At 38.7% G+C, this 16,486-nt stretch overlaps 1 protein-coding gene across 1 annotated transcript; it reads right to left on the minus strand.

Annotated features, from left to right (window-relative positions):
- Window positions 1-11,539: 11,539 nt before the first annotated feature.
- Window positions 11,540-16,134, minus strand: LOC131681061 (uncharacterized). The gene is made up of 4 exons (XM_058961766.1): window positions 15,914-16,134; window positions 15,734-15,856; window positions 15,457-15,632; window positions 11,540-11,694 (listed from the first exon to the last, which is right to left on the minus strand). Exons 1-4 carry the CDS (start codon window positions 16,132-16,134, stop codon window positions 11,540-11,542), a joined length of 675 nt encoding a protein of 224 aa, XP_058817749.1.
- Between the last annotated feature and the right edge of the window lie 352 nt (window positions 16,135-16,486).

The following is a 16,486-nucleotide window of genomic DNA, read 5'->3' on the forward strand; positions in this document are numbered from 1 at the left end:
AACTGAAGCAGGATCATTGAGTTTGAATGAGGCGGTGAGGTTTTGATTGAATATACCGAAGCCAGTGGAGCCGTCGAGGCTTGACCCGTCGGTGTAAAACATCTTGTTGCAGTCGACTTCTCGAAATTTACTATGAAAGATGCTTGGGATCACTTGCGGACGTATGTGATCCGGGATTCCACGAATCTCGTCTTTCATGGATGTGTCAAAGAAAACAGTTGAATCAGAAGCATGAAAGAGATTGACACGGTTGGGATAGTATGAAGAAGGATTGATATTCTGTGCCATGTAATCGAAGTACAAGGACATAAATCGCGTTTGAGAATTGAGCTCGACAAGCCTTTCGAAATTTGCAATTACTAACGGGTTCAAGATATCGCATCGGATGAGCAATCGATATGCGAGGTCCCAAAATCGATTTTTCAGCGGAAGGACGCCCGCCAGCACTTCTAAACTCATCGTATGTGTCGAGTGCATGCAACCCAAAGCAATACGCAAACAACAATATTGGATTCGCTCTAGTTTGATGAAATGTATGTTCGCAGCGGAGCGGAAACAGAAACTCCCGTACTCCATCATCGACAATATTGTTGTTTGGTAAAGCCTGATCAGGTCTCCATGTTCCGGTTATTGTACGGAGAAAGTTGATCCTTTGTTGGCACTTCTGTTTCAGATACCTAATGTGACATCCCCAGGTTCTTTTAGAGTCGAACCAGACCCCGAGATATTTGAAAGTTGCAACCAGAGCAATAGTTTGACCCATTAATAGAAGCTGTAGTTGTGCTGGTTCACGCTTCCTTGAAAATACGACTAGCTCAGTTTTCTCCGTGGAGAACTCGATACCCAGTTGGAGAGCCCATGCAGACAAATTGTCCAAGGTATCTTGCAATGGTCCTTGCAGATCGACGGCTTTGGGACCTGTAATAGAGACCACACCGTCATCTGCAAGCTGCCTTAGCGTGCAGGAATTGACAAGACATTCGTCAATGTCATTCACGTAAAAGTTATAGAGAAGGGGGCTTAGACATGAGCCCTGGGGAAGACCCATGTAGCTAATTCGTGATGTCGATAAATCACCATGCGAAAAATGCATATGTTTTTCAGACAACAGGTTTAGCAAAAAGTTGTTTAGAGTCGGTGAAAGACCATGCTGGTGCAGCTTCTCAGAAAGAATTTTGATAAAAACTGAATCAAAAGCCCCCTTAATATCCAAGAAGACTGATGCCATCTGCTCTTTGTTAGCATAGGCCATTTGGATTTCTGTAGAAAGCAACGCAAGGCAATCGTTCGTCCCTTTGCCTTTGCGGAAGCCAAATTGTGTATCTGACAGTAAGCCATTTGCTTCAACCCAATGGTCGAGGCGAAATAGGATCATTTTCTCGAACAACTTCCGGATACAGGATAGCATTGCGATCGGACGGTACGAATTGTGGTCGGAGGCTAGTTTTCCTGGTTTTTGGATGGCGATGACCTTCACTTGCCTCCAATCGTGTGGGACAATGCTAGCCTCAAGAAACTTATTAAATAAGTTCAACAAGCGTCTCTTGGCAGAGTCTGGCTCTTTAACAAGTTAAATTTGATTCTGTCTGGCCCTGGGGCTTTATTGTTACATGATAAGAGAGCAAGTGAGAACTCCACCATCGAAAACGGTGTTTCGTTCGCGTTATTGTGAGGGGACGCGGCGCGGTAGATCTTCTGTGCCGGGGCGGAATCCGGACAAACCTTCTTGGCAAAATCGAATATCCAACGGTTTGAATATTCCACGCTCTCATTAGTACTGTTTCGGTTTCATAAACGCCGGGCCGTACTCCAAAGAGTGCTCATCGATGTTTCTCTCGTTAGTCCGTCGACGAACCGGCGCCAGTAGCTACGTTTTTTGGCTTTTATCAAACTCTTCATGCGCGTTTCCGCCATCGCGTACTGTCGGTAGCTAGCTGACAGCCCGTCGTCCCAGAAGGTCTTATACGCAGCGGCCTTCTCCGCGTACACGTCTGAGCACTCTTTGTCCCACCATGGATTGGGAGGACGCCCGCGTGAGTTCGCGTCTGGTACGCGTTTAGTCTGAGCTTGAATCGCGGTATCGAGAATCAAGCCAGCCAGGAACCCGTACTCTTCCTCCGGAGGAAGCTCTTGTGTCGATTCTACTTTTTCGGATATCGCGGACGCGTAGCTCTTCCAATCAATATTTCGTGTGAGACGAAACATTGATTGTATTCGGTGGCCCTGAACCGTTAGCAATATTAATTACGATTGGCAGATGGTCGCTGCCGTGGGGATCAGAGACTACCTTCCACATGCAATCTAACCGCAGCGATGTCGAGCAGAGGGACAGGTCTAAGGCGCTCGGTCGCGCTGGAGGGACAGGAATCCGTGTCATTTCACCCGTATTCAAAATGGTCATATTGAAGTTGTCGCAAAGCTCATGGAGTAGGGTAGATCGATTATCGACATGAAGGCAACCCCATGCCGTGCCGTGAGAGTTGAAGTCACCTAAAACTAACCTCGGTGCGGGGAGAAGTTCCGCAATATCGCAAAGCCGTCGGTGGCTAACTGAGGCTCTAGGAGGGATGTAGGTGGAAGCAATGCAAAGGTCTTTGCCTTTAATTCTGGTTTGGCAAGCGACAACTTCAATGCCTGGTGTCGAGGGGAGGTCGATCCGATTGAAAGAATAGCACTTTTTGATCCCCAAAAGTACTCCTCCGTAAGAGTCTTCTGGATCCAAGCGAATAATATTAAAATCGTGAAAGTGTAGGGTTATTTCTGAAGTGAGCCATGTCTCGCATAGGGCAAATACATCGCATTTCAAATTATTTAGTAAGATTTTAAACGAATCGATTTTCGGGATAATGCTTCTGCAATTCCACTGTAGAACAGTGATTAAATCCTTGACCTCGTTCGATGAATTAGCCATCGAAGAATACAATCGCTGAAAGGAGGGGCCATTTCGCAGTGAACTGCATCAAGAATGTTTTTACTGCGGGGAGAAAGCTTATCAAGATACTTTTAAGGGGGTCAGAAATGTTCAACGCTGTAAGAATACGGTCCACAATACGTAACGGTATCCAGACGGCTTACTAGAAGAACACTGCTTAACTTCACTGACCGGCTAACGGTACTCAGAAACAGAAACACAAAAGAAGGGAAAAAATACTGAAACTTCAACTAAGCGTAGAGTGTGCAAATAACCTTGAACGCGGATTAACACTATTTGTCCTATAGAGTCTACGGACCGATGACAAAAGACTTCTATCTCGACTGAGTGCTCGATAACGAATGAGCACTAAGTTGGCAACATCAATAAGAAGTTTCACGTCGATTAAAAATCCTGCGAGGGTGGCTGTGAAGAGATGCGAGCCATGTTTCGGCATCTCCGGATCGGTTCACGTCTCGACTCAAGCTTATTCAGCTTATTCAAATTTGTAGCTGCTATTTATTTTGCTGGTGTCATCAATGATGTATTTAACAAATTTTACGTAAATTGGAAGATGGTAATTATCAGTGTTAAGTGAGTCGAGTCTTTCGATTTGTTGATAACTTTCTTTAAAAGATTAAATTCTGGGCAGTTTTTCAGTTGATTAAATCATTGCATTATATATTGATTGATCACCTAGAATCTTTCATGGCCGGGCCTCTGATTTGCCACGCTATAGCCAACCTTGAAAATAATTTCATCTAAATAGAATATACCAAAAAATTGTGTTATGATGCCATAGAACTAAATAGCCACGATTTACTCGTTTTGCTGGTCCACTCTTCGATAGAATTTTCTAATATCCAGAATTTTTATTACTTAAGGAATTCGATCGCAGTAGTCCTACGCGTTGGAGGTGAACATTTTCAGCTCCCGTCAAAATTATGCAAACCAGTGTCGATTTCGAAAAATTCCCAATACTATCTCGGGTGTGAAAGGATTGCGCACGGAAGTGATTGGCCAACGAAGAGTGTTTGACGCAGGTGCCCAAGTACCCGGACGTATTCCGATAATTATCGTGACGCTTTCCCGGAAAAGGCAGACGTGAGTTCGCCTCGATCTGGTTCTTATCAAGAAGAACTTGGCAGGTTTCGGCGTAACAGTAAATTCAAGATCGACGGATTCATGATTTGCGATTGCTGAAAAAGAGGACCGAATTTCAAGAGAATAAATGCTAAATGGATGTTACGCTGCTCATAGTTTAGATGAACTTCCATCGTAGCTAATGAAATCCGGTGAGGCCGATTCTTTTCCTTATAAAACGTCTCCAAATTATTCCAATTTCTACTTGGTCATCACTGAAAACTTTATTGATCGATATAAACTGGTATTCGATATGATAACATCTTTTTTCGAGACCTTTTTCTCAATTGTTGTCAGCAGAAATGTTATCCTGGTCGGTTGAATATACTTATTTATAATCCAATATGCCTTCCAAAAATGCCAATTCCCAATTTCGGAGAGATTAGGTGACCCTCGTTAAGAAAGCATATGGAATGCTACAGATTACATCGCACTGGATGAAAATTCCCATGACTATTGAAAGCACCGTATTCGCTAAACCGAGAAAATCTGCAAGTGAACAAATTTATTACATCACATCCACAAATTATGCGGGGCCCAACGACAAAAGGACCGATCCGACACAAAACAATCTCCGCCACTCCATCTCAGCCATCAGCACTTCAGATCTAGCGTAGCGTCGCCGGCCCGGCATAATATTTAGCCTGAACGAGCGAAAATTTAAATTAATATTCAATTTGAAATTCGACTTCACACCAACGTTAAACTACCCCGTCATCATCGTCAGCACGATTTGCATATTTTCCAATCCCGCGTGTGTCAGCATATTTGCGAACACTCGGGCCCGGCATCATACAGTAGACCATCCATGGCACACGATCTTTTCCTATAGGTACATAAAACCTGCTCCTCCGCGGGTAGGTTGTCGATTTTTTTTTTCGTTGTCGTTCATTTCATCCGCGTCATCCCAGGACGACACGGGGTTGACAATTTACAAGGGCGTGATTAAAAAGCGTTTAATTAAATTGAATTTGAATAATACTTGATCGTACGTACAAGCCACGCCAGCATATCATTTCACTTTAGTGATATTTTTTTTCCTCTGGTGGGAGGCATATATTGTCACATCCCCATAGATGCTGCGGTCAAGCTGACGGTAGGTGAATTTTTTAATAATAATTGATGATTAAAAGTTCGGTGCAGTCACTGCCAATATTGACGAAACTCTAAGTAAGGTGGTTTAAAGATATTGATGGGGTTTCTGGTAATGGCGGAACAGGGTCTGATTCTAATCCCAACTCCTGTCAAGATTTGAACTGACAGCGCTAGGGATTGGAACCTGACCCACTTTTGGGTTCAAGGTTTAGAATTTTGGACAGTTGGGAAACTTGTCGGATATAAGATATTGGCAAACGAACTGTAACTATTTGGTTAATTAGTCTTCTAGTACTATCAGTACATTTTTCTTGGAACTTGACAGAATGTACTGCTTAATTAGTTAGATGATGCATTATGTAATTATGATTCAAATCGTGGGATCTGATTTATTGATGATTCGAATTCCGGACATTCATCGTGGTGCAATAAATCAACCAAACGCGCAGTTTTTTTTGCAAGATTTAATTCATTTTAAAGCCACTTACCAATCCTTTCGACAGCTTGAATCACTATAACGTGCAAATCTTATATATTAACTCTGAGAACCACAAAATAAAATCGAGTTTCTCGCGAAACTTATACCATTGACACACATGTGATTTCCGTACCACGTTGTACACGTACAACGATGAGGTGACACACATGATTTCTCCCGCTGTATGCTATTTGGCAGTTCGCATCAAAGCAAACATGCACATTCTCTGATCAGAGTAAACAATTAAATTGCGAAATGATGCGCACAAGCTCAAATCTTCTGAGCATTATTCACACACTGCAAATAATGTGCACTTTTTTTCGAAGAGTTTCGACACATAAGATTTAAGTGTCAAGCCACACTGAAAATTTAAGAGCTTTCCATTTGTCCTTCAATGAATTTACACTTCAAAATTAAGTGTGCCACCCTATGACATGATCGACTATCACCGCATTTAAAATTTAAGTGTCAACATATTAAATCATACATGTTTCACCCATATTTTCGAAAACATTCCACCCATAAAATTTAAGTTTCAAACCACATGGAAAAATCAAGATTTTTCCATATGCACTTTAATAAAATTACACTTGAAAAGTATGTGTACCACTTAATGGCATAATCGATAACCATCACAATTCAATTTCATGTGTCAGTGCAATAAATCAGAAAAGTTTTGCTCTTTAAATCCATTGGTTTTTACAAGTGCGGCAATATTAAGTGTAGAAACATTTAAAAAGTTCAGTTTTCCACATCAATTTGAGATGGCTGTGAAAAAACGTGCAGAACTGATATTTAGACAGGATTTCGGCAGCGTATTCTGGTAATTTTAGATGGTAAGTAATATATTATGTAAAGTTATAAATTATTGACCTGTTTTTTCTTTATTACAGAATGAAGATGAGATGCTAGCGGAACTTAAGCTAGAGACATCCAGTTTTTCAAGGGGGCGAACTTACACAGCAAGTTGTATTCAGAAGTTGAAAAATAAACTTTACTCCATAAATTTGTTATTTATAAGTAGATTAAGTTGGCTTTTATAATAAAATAAAATAAAAGATCTAAATAAAACAAAAATATCTAGCGTACTTTATTTTTATTCAAAGCAAACAATGTTTTTGCCATATAGAAATTAACATTTACACACATGTCTTTCATAAGAAATTATTTAATCTTTAAGTTGACACAGTTGATGTCCATGTGTATTACACTCAATAACTATTTTTCAGACACTTCATTTGAAAGCACCACGCATATGAAACTTAAGTGTGGCATCTGTTGGAATTAACGAGTTTTTAAAAAAGATTGTTATTAAGTGTCTAACACATAAGATCTAAGTGTGAAGCCAGTTGCGGCAAAATTAAGTGTTAAACACTTGAGTTCAATGTGTGGATTATTTGCAGTGCAGAAATAATGCAAAGCTGCTCATGCTTCTGAGAAAGCGTAAAAAGTGCCTAACGCTGGCTATGTACTACAAAAAGAAAACGAATTTCTATTTGAGATTGGCAGCTATTGGAACATCAACGAAGAAACGTCGTTTATGGTCAATGGTAAATATTTATAAACTGTAAATCTTTTTTTGTTGGCTTACTTAATTACCGTATATGTACACAACTTTCCAAATTCTAGGTGGAAAAATCGTCTTACTGGGAGGTAGAATTTCCGAAATTTACGGATGAAAAATTTAAGAACATTTTCAGGATGGATCGAAAAACGTTCGAATACCTAGTGTGCAAACTGTTTTACCTAACGAGGGAGGATACACGGTGGCGTTGGGCAATACCTCTGAAAAAACGTATTGCGATTGCGCTACATGCATTGGGGTCATCTGCAGAATATCGGACCGTAGCCAGTTTATTTGGGGTCGGAAGAACCACCGTCGGAGAACTTGTTCTGGAAGTTTGTGATGCAATTATCCACTCCTTTCATGAGGAAACATTTCCAGCATATCCACCCACAACCGCGAAAATTCTGGAAATTACAAGTGGATTTTCAAAGCTTGGATTTCCATAGTGCTACGGAGCTGACGACGGTTGTCACATTGAAGTCAATGTGCCAAAAACAGAAGCCGTAGATTATTATAATTTTAAAGGTTGGCACTCGGTTGTACTGTACGCAGCTGTTGATCACAGATACCGCTTCACATACATAAATGTGGGAGTTCCAGGGCGCTCCAACGATTCGACAATTTTTGAAAATTCGGCATTGAAATTTTTACACGATTCGCACTCATTATTTCAACAGTATTCAAAGATAATTGATGGCGTGAATGTACCAATTCTTCTCCTTTTGCTATAAATCAAAACGAGGATGAGCGTTTGTTTAATTATGTTTTATCGCGATGCCGAAGGGTAGTCGAAAACGCTTTTGGACATCTTAAAGCGCGATTCCGAAAGATCGGCCGGGGACTGGAAGTAGATATTTGCAATGCCAATCGCATTATCAAGGCATGCTATATCCTGCACAACCTTTGCAATGATCATAATGATACAATTAACAAATCGTGGACTGCAGAAATCAAAGCGAATACATCTAGGCCGCAACCACAGAGGGGATTGTCTATAAAAGCTGATAATCAATCAGGGACAACCGTGCGTCGGGCAATTATGAGATATTTAGGTAGGTCTATGGACATTTTATTTATCCAATTTTTTGCACAAACCGGAGACGATAGATTAAATGAAAAGATCAAATCAAAATTTCTGCTAAAAAATTTAATAATTCAACAAATTATTGTAACCGTTTGTTACAAAATCCTCTATTTGTTTTAAATATGTGCCTAAATGTTTAGTTGTACTGTCACGTCACTAAATGTAAAAGGGTTAATTATTAGTAGGTTTAGTAGGGTTAGTAGTATAAAATGTGAATTATAAATTATTTGTTAATGGTTAAAATTAGGATTAGTAGGATTAGAATAAACGCACAAATTATTGTCATCACACTAAAACAACACAGTGGGTACAAGTGGGTGGTAAAAGTAACGAACACCAAACCGTAGAACAGTTAACGAAAGGGGGAGGAAAGCTGTTATACGGCAGGCGAAAAATGGTAGCGCGACACACCCAAAGTTCGCCCCAAGAAAGCTGTTGAAAACCGCCAAAATGTTACGCTACCTAAGGCATAAAACATCCCGCTGCGACCCCGCAGGAATCACAAGTTATCTGGCGTTCGTGTGCTCGACGCATTAAAAGTGAAGTAAGTTAAAAAAAAACTAATAATTCAAAAAGTGAATTAAAGTGTGAGGTGAACCAGATACATTCAGGTAACATTCTAGTTTGACAACGATGGCGAGAATTGCCAAAAACGTGTTACGAGTGAGATTAAACTTATTCCCCACCCTGAATTGTTACCCTCACAGGATCTTCTTTAGGTTTTTTATACAATTTTCAGTGCCTTGGGTGACTCGATCATCACCACCCGGCAGCACACGATTCGGCCTAGCGAGCCCTGGATGCTTGCTACTTCTAACCCGTCAAAGACCAGCGATCGTCTTCTGGCCTTGGGCCATAACCGCTAAGGAGGACTTACCCCTCTCGGCACGGCCACTCCGGTATCGTCCTGGGCCTGTCGATACTCGTCAATGAGGGAAGACGCCAGCAGCCGCCATTAGACTGTAACGATGTTACAGATAGAGCCTGTTGAATGGCTGAAGTTGCTCGATCACGCTAATGTGTAAAGCAGCAATATTTAGCCCTTGTGTGACGGTAGCGCTATATGCGACTAATAGTCGAACTATTGCACCTCTTAGTCGCGAGAAAAAAATGCATCAGGTGGTACTCATGGTCATATCTTTAAAAAAATCTTTGGACATGATGAGTCCGCGAATTGGTGTTGGTGGGAATGCGAATAGTTGATGGGTGAAATAGGAAAAGATTTCTATGGTCTGAATAGCTATTCTTTCTCGATTCGTTCGGCGTACCAGTAAGACGGCTTTAAGCTGCGAAAAAAAAAGTGAAGTTAGGAGAAGCTATCGGTTAGAAGTAACGGAATACCGTTCGAATTCGTTACGTAAGTTCAATTTAAAAAAAGCAAGATTGTATCAGTTTAATATTTTGAAACTTATAGATCGAGAAAAAGAGAAAAAAAGTGGAAGTTAACAGGCCCATGTGCGGGATAGTGTAGCTCCTTTTGTAAGTCGGTAAAATGTTTATAACAGTGGAAATCTCTAAACAAGTATTTATTTCAAAATGCTAGATGAAATCCTACACAGTGTTAAGGACCGACAATTAAGTCCAGCACTTAATAGCAATTTTGCTCGAGGTTCAGGTAATTTAACCATCGTCATGTGTGATACGCCATTTTACCCTACCGCTAACTAATGCGCACATTATATGTTCTCGCTTGAAGGATCCTTCAAGCGAAGGTGTTCCGTCCGGGTGCTATAGCACCCAAGCAGGAGTAGGGGATAGCGACCAGCCACGCTGTCTCTGGAGACGTTCCCGAAGCCTGCCGGCTTGTAGCCTAGCTCGCCGTCGGGCCAGTGTTCGACTCCCTCGCCCTGCGGGCCACCCAAAGGAGAACCACGCCTTTGGAGCTGATTCACCGGCCACCACAAGTCGGGCATCAGCCACATAGCCTCGAAGCAACACCCTCTCGAGAGGCAGGAATCCAGCGTCGTGATCACGATCAGCCGAATGAGCCGCCGGCACGGAATGATAAGTCGGTATTTTCGCCGCCGCTCAGCATAGCAGTTAGTCGAGACACTGACAGCATCGGTGTCAATGTGGTAACAACGATTACAGCCGCCTCGCCTCAACTCTGAAGGAGATCACCGTGGACGAATAAGGTCAGATCTGAACATTGTAAAAACTTTTGTAAATATAGCAGTAAGAAATATCAATGGTGTTGTTAGAATACGTTTAGTGCCATAGAGAAGTTTAAAATCCAAGCGCTTGGAAATAGATAGTGGTATAGGTCGGTTTAGTAGAGTTCTACGGGTAGAACAGTGATCGATGTTAACCCCTTCAAGCCCAAATACAGTTTTATGGTATTACCGAGAAGAAAGAGAGAGTAGTTATTTGGTGGGGTGTAAATCGATTTATGATTACCGTCTTCCAAGGTTTTTTTCACGATATTGGTGTTGGGTGTCAGCTGATGTGTTCGCGGAGTAACTAGGGAAGTAATTCGGGGAATTTGATGGACTCGCCCTGAGTCTCGCCGGGCAAACGAAATCTTGCTGCTTCACATACAATTGGAATTCATCCCGTTGTTTGGCGCGAAGTGAAGGCAGTTTCAACCCCTGAAACACGGTTCCTTTAGTGACCTGTTACAAGACTCCACCAACACCGTCAAGAACCCGCCAACCCACCAGCGAGAACAGCAGCCACCATTGTCACCAGTTCCCGAACCCAATCGTCGTCAGCAGCATCAACGCGAGCGCTCGCAGGACCACCCCGAACCACCAGCAACTTCCAGCAACAGCAGCGGTACGTACCAGTATAAACCCACAACCCACATACACATTCACACATAAGCAATAGTTAAATAAAAGTAAATATTTTAAAGTTAAAGTTTTCATTAATAAAACAGTTTTCCGAAGTTTAGATTCCATTTTCAATTTGTTTATTTCACAACCCAGTTTAGTCAAGTGATAGTACCCTGTACAGTTGTTCGCGAAACCCCTCCGATTACCCAGTAGTAAGCCGACTCTGAGACCCAGTTCGAGGGGGCTCTTGCTACTGAGCTTTACCGGGATACACAGTAGAAAAGTTACATTATTCAGCGGCATTTACTGTCGGTATCGAAAACCCTTGTATGTAAATTATAACTGAAAATGGAACCAAATGACATTTTGGCAATCATTTTCTCAAGAAGCTGATTGTTTTACTTCATCAGTGCAATTATTTGCTGATCAGTCTCTTGAGATTCTTTCAAGAATATTTCGAAATTTTTGTTCTCCTTCTCTGTCATCTCTAACAACCTTTCTTGGATGTTTTTTTTCTACCGGATTTAGCTGGAACGAACTTTGTTCGCTCAGATGGTTTCTTGGAGGATCTCGATGTTGATGGAGCAGATGGTAGTCCATACGGTCCCGCAGATGAGGATAGTTTTGGAGATGAAGCTGATTCTGTTGTCGAATAGACGAAAAAATTGATATTATTTTTGAAAGATAAATCAAATAATGCAAATAAAAATTATATATTACTGATTTCGAATATACATGCATTGATTAAATAGGAAAATTGAAGGGATACTCAAAGAAATTTGCTTCATTTATTTTTTTTGAAATTTTTATACTTGTGACATACATAAACTCGTATGCTAAAAATAACTGACACGTTTTTTTTTGTTTTGGCAAAATATGATTTTTTTCAAGCTATTAATTTTTGAACTTCTGAAGTTTATAAAATTGAACACTTTTCAATCACTGATAACTCGGGAACGATTCGAAATATGGAAAATATTAAATAAAAAAGTTGCTCTTTCAACTGAGCTTACCGAAAAAAAAAATACAAAAATATTCTTTTTGTTATATACAATACTCCGAGTTTCAATCTAAAATTTTCGCACAATCTTATTGATATAATTATTTAAAAAAGTAAAAAAAAATGTTTGCTTCATTTTAAAAAAACAATATTTGCTTCTAACATTTCCAGAATACATAAGAGGGATTCCATGAGAAATCGGTCGACCGCAAAATATGACCATCGTCGATTCGAACGAAACTTTACAGTTATGTTCGGTTTATGAATCTCCATGATTTTCTCTGTCTATTGCCATATTTTGATACAAGAGTGATTTTTCAAAGGGACGTAAACGTTTCTACGTGCATTAATTTCAAAACTTTTTTATTCAATTACTCTATTTTATACAGTAAAATTATCTGAGAACGAGATACAGGGAATGCATGCTTCTGCATGAAAAAATATGCACTGAAAAATATGTTGCGTCATTTTCACAAAACAAAGGTTTATATGAAAATTCAGATTGCGAAAAAACCATTTTTTCTATTTTTTATATTTTGCCAACAAAAACTTAAAGCGAAAAGAAATATTTTGAATGTGATTGCGTGATGGAGAAATTATCAGCAAAAAAAATTTTCTAACAATAACTTTATACATGTTTTTAAACTTCATACTAATGACATACAAAACTGTAATTTTATTACAGAATATGCATTTAATGCATTTAAGAAATATCTTCTTTGCGATAGTTTTCGAGATATTTGGAATTCTGCTCCAATGAAAACAATTAATTGATGTAATTATGTCCTTTTTAAAAGATATTTGCGTTACCCCATCATAAAATGTCAAAAATCTAATGTTTATCATTTTAAAGACATAAAAGAATCTTTTTCAGTGTATTTGGATCATGGCGAAGCTTTCAATAAAAAAGTTTTCCTAGCAACTTTAGACAATTTTTTTAAATTCATACTATTTGCAGTCAAAAGTGCAATTTTATTTTTGAATATTATTCTAACCGTCATTTTAAATCAAAATGCTCATAACAAAAAATTTCTGAAATGTAGTAATTCTCGAGATATTGTAAATTTTGGTTTAACACGATTATTTTGTTTTATTATGACCTTTTCGGAAGTTATTCGTGTTACTCCATCAACAGCAATTGGTTTTTCGTAACGCCCATAACATTGCCTGTAACTTTTCCATTGACATCAAGGCAACATTGTAAACCGTTTGAAAGATATTCAAAAACAATCAAAATATTTTTCAACCATAAAATTTGATGATTAAACTATATAGTTGAATTATATTTTGGTTGTTTTCATGTAGCTTTCAAATGGTTTACAATATCGCTTTGATGTCAATGGGAAAGTTACAGGAAGTATTATGAGCCTTAAAAAGAATGATGGTGAAACGCGAATAACTTCTGAAAAAGTCGCAATAAAACACAATAATTGTATTGTTCAAATAAAATTAAAAATATCGAGAACTATCACATTTCAGAAAAATTTTGTTATGAACATTTTGATTTAGAATGGCGTTTAGAATTAAATTAAAAAAATAAAATTCTGCTTTTGACTGCAACTAGTATGAATTATAAAAATATGTCAAAAGTTGTTGTTAGGAAAAGTTTTTTATTGAAAGCTTCCTCATAATTCAAGTACACTGAAAAAGTTTATTTTATGTCTTTAAAACGAAAAACATTAGATTTTTGACATTTCATGATAGGGTCAAAAGGACATAATTACACCAATTAATTGTTTTTTGTTGAAGAGAAAATCTAAATATCTCGAAAACCATCGCATTTTGGAATATATTTTTCAAATGCGTTTATATTTAAAATTATATTATATTATATTCTGTAATAAAATTATAGTTTTGTAAGTCAATTTGCATAAAGTTATTGATAAAAAACTTTTTTATTGATAAGTTCTCCATCATGCAATCATATTCAAAATGTTTATTTTCACTTTAAATTTTTATGGACACAATATAAAAAATGAAAAATTCCATGCCGGTTAAACTTGGAAAGTTTCATCAGAATCTAAGACTGTCGGTCACGATTTTAGAGATTTTCGGATGCATCATCGCGGAATTCCTCATAACAATAACAAATATTACAAAAATATTTCCAGTGATATGTTGTTATATTGTTATATATTGTACATTTTGCATTGAAAAAAAAACAAGCAGTAGTTCATAAAAATATAATGATAATTGGTGGAGTTATAACCCTTTTCCCGAAACACTTTTTTATCTAAGAGGTTTGCGCTGATCACGATTGAAGACCAATGTATCAACTAAAATTCTAAATCTCATAAAATTCTCTTAGTATAGGAGTAATCCTCGTACTTTAACGATTAGTTGAATAAATAAATAAAAAATTCCAGCATTCGGGAACGTTTTCCCTACAAAATCGACGATATTCTCAGCTCTAAAAATTGTGTTAGGAAATCTTATCCATAAAACAAAAAAAATATGCATAAAAAGAAATCGTTTAGGTACGAGAAAAATCAATAACTATCAATTAAAAAAGATGAAGAAAATCCGTTGAGTGGTTTTTCGGCAATCGTGCGTGATCACGGAAAAGCTATTTTTTGGAAAAAACTACATTTAGACATACACGAGTTTTAAATTAAAAGTTACCACTACTCTTGGTAGACAAAGCGCGCTGCGAAACCCTGTAATTTTGGATCTATTTCCCGGATCCCTATGCAAATTAGAGAAAATGTTCTCAAGGAGTTGTACTTTTAGATAAAGAAATGGAAAAATTCGATTTATTAGAAAATAGAAAGGTATGTAACTTCTTAAAAAGTGCAAATTTTCAAGTTATTATATCAAAGTGTCTCACATTTTTTTCCACTTTCATCAATTAATAATTTAACAAAGCGAATGAATAAAATGAAATAACAATTACTAATGTTATTTCTATTCTATGAATACCGTAATTTTTCGTCCACCAGTTTTACTTCAGGAAGAAATGCTGAACCCAAATGGAACCCGGGGCAATTGCTCCGGCTGACCCCCCCCCCCCTTCTTCCCTCTTGTTGGGCCTGCAACGTAAACCAGGATCCTGGCTCGAATACTAGCCGAGAAAGGAAAATAATTATCTTACAAAAAATTAACGGAATATGAAACTGAGCGGCAATATGGGCGGTCACGGTATAGGCGTTCCACAGCCACGAACCTGAGCTACGTGTCAACGCTGAAACACTTGAAACAAAAAATGTAATATTTGATTAGCTTAGCATTATGCAAATTTTGCTTTCATGTTAATCTATTTTGGTATGCGCGGGCGGGTGATAATGTAGGCGATGTTACAGTGGTGGTGTGGTCTGGGAGAGAGGGTGTAATCCCCCGTCAAAGTGGATTAATTTGAGGGGCGGGGAGTTGCGTTGACGTCTCTATGGATTTCAAGGTTTACTCACCTTTGTTGGAAAACTCCTGTAATGGTGACTGTGGCGATGCTGGTTCGGATACTTGGGTGTATATCACGCAGTATTCGGACGATTCGTCAAACAACTCACTTTCTTCCGTGCCCTTGCATTCCAGGTCGTCTATGCATACTGGTTCTTTCGACCCTGTTTCCGACTCTGAAATTATATAAAAGTAGCAAAAACATCAGAGAAAATTTGTGCTGCGCTTTGAAAAATTCGTTTCGAAATCTGATTCGGATTTAGTTGAAGCGAAGTTGCAAAAATCTTACTCTCGTCCATCATGTCGACCATATTATTTGATTTGTAAGATCGCAAGAAAGCATTGATCGTTTCGAAATAGGTCCATGTGGATCGCGATCCTCCAGACGTTCCCATTTTGTTCTTTTCAGATCTGAAATAAATTGCATCAAAGTAATTTGTCAAATATTGGAAAATTTTAGTGAACTACCTGTATTTTCTGGACAAATTGTGGATTCTGGTGCGCAATTCGTTTGGCGACAAGTGAATGTCATAAACCTGGAGTTCTTCGCACATTTTTGCATAAATGTGAGAATTTTTGCAGGTACCTCGCAAAGCCGCTACATTTTCGCTCCACACATCGATCACTCGAAAAATTTCGCGGCCGCTTAAAATTTTACCATTTTTTTTACCGGTTTTGTTTTCACCCATGATGTGTGATAAGTTCGGAACGCGAAGCAAATTGTTTTGAAAACAAAATTTATCTTTGGTCATAGCTTACTTTTCAAACGTCAAAGTAATGGAAAGTAATAGCTCTGGAGTTCACCACTGCCTGGAAATAGCGCTGGTAGCATTTCTATTGGTTGTATTTTGAGGCAGTACAACGGTCGGATACCATGGTACCGAAATCAATGTTGAACCACGATGCTTGCGTGATACCACCGTGATTCTGGGTGACACACATATGATTTCATGGTGTACAGTGATTTTGATATCACAAGTGTGTCATAAGTATTAGAAAACATGCTGGTCGCGTTGATGACAATTTTTTATGGCCTACTAC

This window comes from Topomyia yanbarensis, chromosome 2 (assembly GCF_030247195.1).
Source record: "Topomyia yanbarensis strain Yona2022 chromosome 2, ASM3024719v1, whole genome shotgun sequence".
Lineage (NCBI taxonomy): Eukaryota > Metazoa > Arthropoda > Insecta > Diptera > Culicidae > Topomyia > Topomyia yanbarensis.